Source organism: Eleginops maclovinus, chromosome 6 (genome assembly GCF_036324505.1).
Source record: "Eleginops maclovinus isolate JMC-PN-2008 ecotype Puerto Natales chromosome 6, JC_Emac_rtc_rv5, whole genome shotgun sequence".
NCBI lineage: Eukaryota > Metazoa > Chordata > Actinopteri > Perciformes > Eleginopidae > Eleginops > Eleginops maclovinus.
Genome location: NC_086354.1, coordinates 10,913,013 through 10,921,733, shown reverse-complemented (window position 1 = coordinate 10,921,733; position 8,721 = coordinate 10,913,013). Strand labels below are relative to the sequence as shown.

At 37.3% G+C, this 8,721-nt stretch overlaps 1 protein-coding gene across 2 annotated transcripts; it reads left to right on the top strand.

Annotated features, from left to right (window-relative positions):
* The first annotated feature begins 5,099 nt into the window (after positions 1-5,099).
* LOC134865406 (growth/differentiation factor 8) lies at positions 5,100-7,254 on the top strand. 2 transcript variants are annotated; one of them, XM_063884895.1, is made up of 2 exons: positions 5,100-5,511; positions 6,082-7,254. In XM_063884895.1, the coding sequence occupies exons 1-2, from the start codon at positions 5,100-5,102 to the stop codon at positions 6,867-6,869; spliced, it is 1,200 nt and encodes a 399-aa protein (XP_063740965.1). In that variant the 3' UTR covers positions 6,870-7,254. The 2 variants fall into 2 exon arrangements, with proteins under 2 accessions (XP_063740965.1, XP_063740966.1); XM_063884896.1 differs by having other exon boundaries at positions 5,108-5,511; positions 6,085-7,254.
* Positions 7,255-8,721: the final 1,467 nt, after the last annotated feature.

Sequence of the window (8,721 nt, the reverse complement as noted above, 5' to 3'; positions counted from 1 at the left end):
ATACTGATTTGAGTTACATTACAATACAATACAGCTTTATCTGTGAAGCACTTTAAAAACTCCAGACCAAAGTGCTGTAAAATACCAAAAGCACACCACTCAGCTCACAAACCATAACATAAGTAAGAATACAAACAAAAAGGTCAAAAATAAACAGGATCATCAGATACACAAGTACACAATATATCTTGCAAATTCCTCTTTATGTAAAGTCCTTCATAGGACTGGTTCCTATGTTGGAAAAACCTAGAACTTTAAAACAAACATTTATTCATTAGGATGTTATCACATTAAGCAATAACCCGGAACTGTAACACACATGCAATCCACTTGTATCCATAAGTTGTGGTGCATGCAGTTAATATACTATTCACCCGCCATGTAAACTAACACAGCGCTTGTCTAGTGGGAAAACAGAGAGGATGCAGAACAATTGAGCCTTGAAGTCAAGATGAATAGCAGTGATTGATCTGTCACACAGTGGTACCATGATGTTTTTCCCCCATAAACTACAATGGTTGGTTTCTTGTCCTGGGACGTCACATGTCCATTTGTGTGAGCCAGAGGGATGTGAATCCCTCATTGTTCTCTAGTGCAGTTCACTGTTTATCTGACACAGCTTAAAGTGTTGGATAGCCAGCCTACAGAGTGAGTGTATCTAGAAATACATTTAGACAGCCTTTGTAGTGGTTGTTTAAGATTAGTGTCAAGTGATTTCCTGGTTAATACTGCTTTAATAGCAATAAATATTCAAGCTTTATTTCCCCCAGTTTCATTCCGTTTTCCTGATCAGGAGTTGTGGATTGGTTCACTGTAGTATCAACAAAACAATTTAACAAAAATAGTTTATTAGATATCAGAAAGATGCCCCTAACCATTCAATTCTAGAAGGTTTTAAAAATCATAAAAACCACTTTATTTGACTGTTTTAAATTTGCATTTGAACAATAAGTCTTATTATTAAAGTAAAGTATAAAAAAAGACATTGTCACATAACATACACTCCTACATTATATCTAATGTTTCTAAATCCACAATGAATTTGTTGTAATGATTCTGCATAGCCTTTCATGAAGCCTCTATGTGTGTTCATGACATGCTTTCCATTTGATACAGCATAGGTTATCCTCCAAAACTCCATGGTCATTAGTGAAACCATTCAAGCATCAAAGTCAGCACAACCTCACTGCCCTCTTTTTAAAGGTAATTTGTGTTATTTCTGATCTGACCCTCACTTTCCTGCACTGCAGGGCTGAGAGGTAGAAACAATAGCTTTTAGCGACTCAGGATATGTGTTTTTATGATTAAAAAATAATATATAATATGATCCATTAAAGTTTGGCGCAGTAGCTGTATCTTAGTTGACGTTTCTACCTGACTGGCTTGAACAAGATCGGAACCAAACAACCAATGGTAAGCATAAAATACACCTAAGATATGCAATGTCTTTTTGAATATTGGCTTATTTAAAATCCGGTTTTTGCTCTTAGTCTCTCTTGCTCTCGTTCTCTCTCTAATTACCACTCACATATACATTGTGGCTTTGTGTTCCTGCAAACAACAGATTTCTATTTAGATGCAGCATTGATACATCTTCATCTCAAATCCCTATGGGTTCCATATAAGATTCATATTAATGTTAGATGCTCTTTCTGAGTCCAAATAAAGCTGCACTCAGCTAATTTAAGTCTGCAATACAGTTTTAGGTGCACTAGAGGGTGCAACTGAGCTATTTGTATATTAATATTATTGACTTGCTCTACTTTAGCAAGTGTATGCTGGGAATAGTTCAGTCCCCTTTCACTGGGAATGCAGCATGAAAAACGTGAAGTGAAGAGAAAAAGGCAAATAGAAGGGAAAGAAAATGTACTGAAGAATACATTAAGGAATGGATGAATGAAGCAGGGTTCTTTAATGTTTTTATGCATTCTTCTTGATTGATATTAAGCTATCTTTGACTCTTTACTTGCTGAAACAAATGTACATTTCCCCTCTTTGGGACAACATATTCTGATTCTGATTTCAATATCATGCTCTCTTCTTACCATTTCCCACCAATACACATTCATGTAGATCTGTAAAAAAAAAAAGGTAAAAATGATTGCGTGAATAAAAACAAGAGAGTTACACGTGAACCCTCAATTATGAGTGATCCATTAATTTGCAGTTCAATACAAAAGTTATTTTCACTTGTTTTATTTGAATCTTTTTTACATGCCCTGAAAAGTGAAATAAGAAAAACAAGAAAAGAGACATAATAAATAGAATAGAATAAATTCAGAAGTTTCCTTTCCTATCCTGTCATCTTGTGACCTCTTAGATTCATCTTACAATAGCTTGAAAGGGGCACTGTCCCCAGATTGGAAAACCCCTGCGCTTAGCCTCGTGAATAGAGCAATGTTCTTTATGTTTATAAAAGCAAGTGTCTCTTTATGTTACCACTGAGCATGATGCAATTCAGTCCGTATACTCAGAAACTTGTCTTTCTCATGATGACAAAACAAGTTATTTTCCCCCTCTCTATCCTCGACGCAACAAAAGAGATAAAAGGAGAGAGAACATATAAAGAAGAAAAGAGTGAGAGTCTTACACGACAGTTTCAACAATAGTACCAGTTTGCATGAGTCACTTTACACCTTTCACACACTTTCTACTTGCGAGGTAGACACACCAGGCAAATGTTTCATCACCTCAGTGACTCATTCCCCAGAAATTCAAGCAGTATCTTCTTTTGTAACTTCTTCACATGCTCAAATATTATCCCGGCATTTCATTTAGTATTATATTATTGATGTTGTAACCAGGACACGATTTGAAGAAAACCTTTTTGGCTTATGACCATTTGTAGAAGAAGAATAAGTCGTACTTTATAAAATCCCAAAAGGTGAAATACAGTTGCGTAGGCATTCATTAAACCTTTTTATCAAAGGTTACATGTGTCTGTGAGCTGTGAGAGATTCAACCAGAGGGATATTCCCCTTCTCAGTTGTTTTTTTTTCATTTTATTTTATAATAAAGAGAAAGTATTGAGCATTTAACATGTAAAAAGCAAATAACTCAATAAAAAAGGTAACTCACACATTATGCAACAGATGTAATTCAGTAACAGGGTCCCTCATTCATACATTCTGGACGTGTCCAAATCTTCATAATTATTGAATGTCTATTTGATATGTTTTCTAAGCTCTTTAGAGTAACATTTGCCCCTTCTCCTCTTACTGCAATTTCTGGAGTCATTATACTTCCAAACATTATTGAAACGCTGTTGCAATTGCTAGGCGCCTTATACTTATGAAGTGGAAGCAGGAGGCGTCTCCCACTCATGTCCAGTGGGTTACAGAACTTATGAAGTTTTTACATATGGAGAAAATAAAGTGTACTTTGGGTGGCTCCACTTGTAAAATTTAAAGGACATGTCAACCATTTTTAACATACATGAAAAGTTTGAAACTGTGTACTCTTCCCTAACTGATTCATCATTTTATGTTAGGGTTAGGGTTAACCATCAACCATAACTAACATTTATCTCAACCTTTTAATGTGTTTTTAGTTTTAGTTTTTTGTGCTGTGATTTCAACCATTTATCTGTCTGTGATTTAAAATGTTTTTGTATATTAATGTTGTTTTTTTCTGTCTTTGACAATGTACCTTCTTTGTTTTTGTTAGTCGTTATGCAAACACTTCTATCTTGAAACCCTCCATACACATTGTATTGCACAAGCTTCCAATTATAACATTTAATGTGTAAGTTTATTGATGTGTGGCAATCATTTTTATTGTTTTATATTATTATAATATACATAATATCAGCTAATCTGACTTTTTATTGGTCATCTAATGACTTTACAGTTTTACTATAGTCATATCACCAAGCTCACAATTTGGCAAAAATGGCCGTAAATACACTTTTATGAACATTTCCCATAAAACTAAATCTTTATCAGTCAGTAATTGCTGCTGCGGAATCAATGACACAGCTAGCCACGTAGTAGGGGTGGGAAACTCCTTTGTAATTAAACAGTGGACTGACCCCATTTACTGATAGAAGTGAGGGGTTTTTGAAAGCTGATATGTGTTTGGTGACGGTCCACGGTGCAGACGCAGTACTAGTCTATCTTTTAGCTCTAGTCTATCCCAACAATGGTATGAAGCTGTTTTATCAAACTTGAGACGACAATAGAGTTGAGATCAGATACAGCTTCAGTCTATTTTAATCACCATGAAAAGAAAACACTTTCACAGGCCGCAGTGGATGATTATTGAAGTGTTACTTAAATCACATTATTGTTATAATAAACTTAGATAATTGACCTTGACACAGTTCCTTCAACCTAGAACTGCTTTGTTTGTGTACCATTTTTTTTTAACCTTGAGGGATTTCCTCTGTGGCCTTGTATAAAGAGGGAGGGGGTAACAGATAGTAAAGTCTCCACCTTTTTCTGTCATTGTTGTCACAAAAAGAATATTACAGCAGGGTTGGATTTTCATAGTGACTTGCAGTATTTGATAGGCCTTCACAGTTTTTAGTGTCCAGTCAAAGTGAGATGACTCTAAATGTCTCTTTGGTCAGTACCTGCTCCTGACCTCTGACCATATTTGGCAGAGTTGTAGAGGAACAGAAAGAAACAGTCTAATAGGGATCAATAAACTATCAGATTAACATTATTAACCCTGGAGCAGCTTATGTGATGGCCCATTGTCCCCCTCTTTAGAATTGTTAACTGTGAGACATATGGTCATTTATTTGTTTTAGTGACACATTACTGGACAATGGTGATGTAATATGTCGAGGTGCACACCATGTACTTGTGCTGTAACCAAATGTCATCTTGAAATCTCTTTATTTAATGTCTCTCTTATCTTTAATCTGTCTTATTTCCTAATTGATGTGCTAATAAAACTGAACAAAAGTTAATTAACCTCACTGGTTTCTAATTTCATTGGTCACATGTTGTTAACACAAACACAATGCTGCAAAATGTTGCAACATAATGACATACGGCCGTGGCTGAGCTGATCACATGCTCACCTGACTAACCAGGGGTGTGGCAACACAGAAGCTCTATAAATAAAAGCATGTGAGGAATTTCATTCATGACATGGACAAACCCCACCTGCTGAGCTGCACCACTTTGAAACCAGACCTACCTGGCAGGATCACCATGCTGAGATCACGTACACTCCACCGACTCTTCTCCTGCAGGCTGATGCTCCTCGTCTTCCTCTCCAGCTCAGGGGAGAGCCGGCCTCACGCAGCCCAGGAAAGCTCACCTGATGTGGGGAGAGTGGACAGCCAGACGGTCCTGCTTCTGGAGGCGGTGAAGTCAGGGATCCTTGGCTCTTTGGGTATGGAGAGGGAGCCCACTCTAACACAAAAGGCCTCGGAGGAAGAGCTGACGAAGATGTATCAGCTCTACAGGGAGAAAATAAGAGAGATGAGAGGGAATTCCAGCCAGCCGATGATAGAAAACCAGCAATCCACCACGTTTACTGTGCTGTTTCCAACTACAGGTGAGGTATTCGTTAGACAGGGAGACATCAGGAAGACAGGAATGACTGGTGTGAATAGCCACATTGGAAAGTTTGAGTGGAAGAAGGAATTTATGTTACATGAAATCTTGCAGATTGATTTACCTCTGCAGATACAGACACGAGCTGTGGCAGTGTTTTTCTAATATCTTTTGTCCGTATAGTTCATGCTCCAAGTAATGATCTCTGTCTTTCTGGAAAGTATCACAGCATGGTTTGAACATATCATTGTAAATAGAATCAAAACATCTTTTGAACAAAGCAAACAAATTCCTTCTAGCTTTTAGAAATCACGAGCATGACAGACACACCTGGTTCACGGTGTCACACTTGAACACGTGTTTTTATCAATGTCAGTAGAGACGAGCCAAACAAGGAGAAGTGAGCATTGGAATTCAAAATAATACTGGATGATTTAAAAATGTGTTTGTCTTTGTTTTTCCACCCTCAGTTGGAGATTATGTTTCCCAATGGGTCTTTTTTAAACTCATTGCAGGACTATTGAAACCTTGGTTCTAATGAAATGTTCTTTATTTTTGTGTTTCTTTTTAGTAGAACCAAAGAAAGCCATTCGGAGAGATGAACACTTTCATCCACATTCAGGTCAACGCAAGCAGTGGTACAGAGCTGTCTTTCACAAGAACCCCAACATCCAGAAAGAACTGACACTAGCTTGGGCTGAGTTGAAGATTTCCAGGCAGATTTTAAACAAACCCACTTCATTTCTGCTTGAGGCAAAACGAGAGATTAAAGTTAAAATCAACCGGATGCGGCCGATAAACTCTGCTGCATGGACTCACATAAACTCAGCCAATGTGTCAAACGCTCAAGATGTACTGCTGGACATCAGCCCTGAGGTGGAGAGGTGGATGAGCACTGATGGTGGAGAGGCCCTGGTTGTGGATGTGGGGTTAGTTGTAGCCCAACAAGATGCCCTCAAGGCAACTCCAACCATTTCTCTGGAATTAGGTCTCACGCGGCCCAGGAAGATGAGGCTGCCTCGCTCCAACAGGGAAGACGTCTGTGATGAACGAGGATGGTGCTGCATGAAGTCTGTCACTGTGTCCTTTAAAGACATCGGCTGGGCTGACTGGGTGGTGGCCCCCACTGAGTACACCATGCAGTTCTGCGATGGTGCTTGCCCCCACAACTACAAGCCTGCCAGCATGCACACGCAGGTGAAGTCTCGGCTGCATCAGATCACCAAGGGAGGGTCACCTCGCCCCTGCTGCGTGCCGGCAGCCTACGAGCCCATGGTCCTCATGCACTATGACAGTAGGGAAAAGTTGAAGCTAACTCCTTTCAATGACCTGATTGTCAGTAAATGCCACTGCGCTTAAGGAAATGTACCTTTGTTATTTCGACTTTTGGGAGAGAATTGCCATAAAAGATGTTACATGTTGAGATAATGAGTGTTTTTCTATGGTTAGCTAAATTAAAATAGCTGTTTTTTTCATTATATTTTATTAAGAAGAAATACTTGTTACTGCTGCAGTAGTCATAATTTTATTTATTTTAACTTATATTTTTGATCGTAAATTTATATTTGTGTTTTATGATTGTCTTTTTTTGTTACAGCTTATTTTTTGTACTATTTAAATGTATCGTCACTTATCATTTGAAGTACTGTATTGTTCAATGAGACACATGGTTGTGGATATTTTGTTGTCCTGTACATTTCAATAATTATATGAAGATTTAAATAAATGCTCTGATTTATTCCCACTGTGTGTGGTTGCACTTGAATATATCAACATACATTTCATAATAAACACAGGAGCATGATAGGTTCTAATATTTATCATCTCCATAAGAAATACTATCAAACGCAGTAGATAAGGCAGGCCGCAGTGTGCCAGAGAAATCAGTCTGTAAAGATAATAAAGATATAATAACTTATATCTCACTTTTATGTCCTTGAAGCTTACTGTGGCCTTGACCAACCAGTCAAGAAATAAAAGTAACATAATCATTACTTTCATATGAAAGGGAAAAAAGAAAAAGCTACCTGCTGTGTAAACTGCTCAGATTACATATCAATGAAGATACGGTAAATGCATTTTCAATTACAGATTATCAAAGCCTCTTGTTGGAATATTTACTTTCAACTGATGCTGGGATACGTTATTAGTAAAGGAACAAAAATGCTTATGTGAGATATGGTACAATACGTTTGCTAGCCAATACACCAAAAAAAGTTATTCACGTTTGCAAAAGAGCTCATGAGAGGAGGTCAAAATGTTCCAAAGTGCAGGTTACACACTGAAAAAGCTGAAACATTGACTTTCATTAAATGTATTGTGTCAACAAATTTCACATAACTGTATTAGGTTAGTTCAAAGCAATACTTTTTTATTTAAACTTAATATTGTTGCTTTCAAGTAATCTTATACATCTATCTGAAATGTGTTAACATAATACATTTAATTAAAATCACATTTTTAGTTTTGTCAGTAATACATAGCCCTCTGAAGAAGTGTTATATTAAGTGAGTGAACTTAAGTGAACTGAAATTGGTAGCAAGCTTCTCTGAAATGTTTACAGTTTAATGACTCAAAGTAGTGACACCACCAACCCTAATGGGTTATTAATGTTTTTATCTTTGTATGGGTAAAGGTCACTTTAATCTGAGCATGTGTTGTTTTACAATTAATAAAGTAGATGTATTAAAGAGTGGGGCGTATTGAGTGACCCTGGACGACGGAATAAATGTGCAAACAAACCACTCACTCACTCCTTTTGTCTTTTGCCCTGCTACTCATTGTTTCAGGGATGACATCCTCAGTCATTGCACAACTGCAGGGTAAATGTAAAGGTATTCAATCTTAGATTCTGAAAGGTCCTGAGTTACAGTACCACCCAAAGTATACAAGAATAAAATAATTACAGACAATATTTATCAAGGACCTACTGTGTGTAATCTAAGGTAAGACAGCGTGGACTCGTTAGCCTCTGGTATTTGGCTTCCTCTTGGTTTTAATCCTCACGTAGTCCAACCGGAAAACGATGAGATATTTTGAGGAATAAGACTTTGATTAAAGTCTTTTTTGTTTTTGCAAACCTCCCTATGTGTCTGAAGACTGATGACCACAAAACATAAAAAATAGTACTGACATTAAGGTGTTTCGCAAGGCTTAATGGTGTAATTTTCACCATTGTTTTTATTATTAAGAAGCAGAACAGGTGGCGATT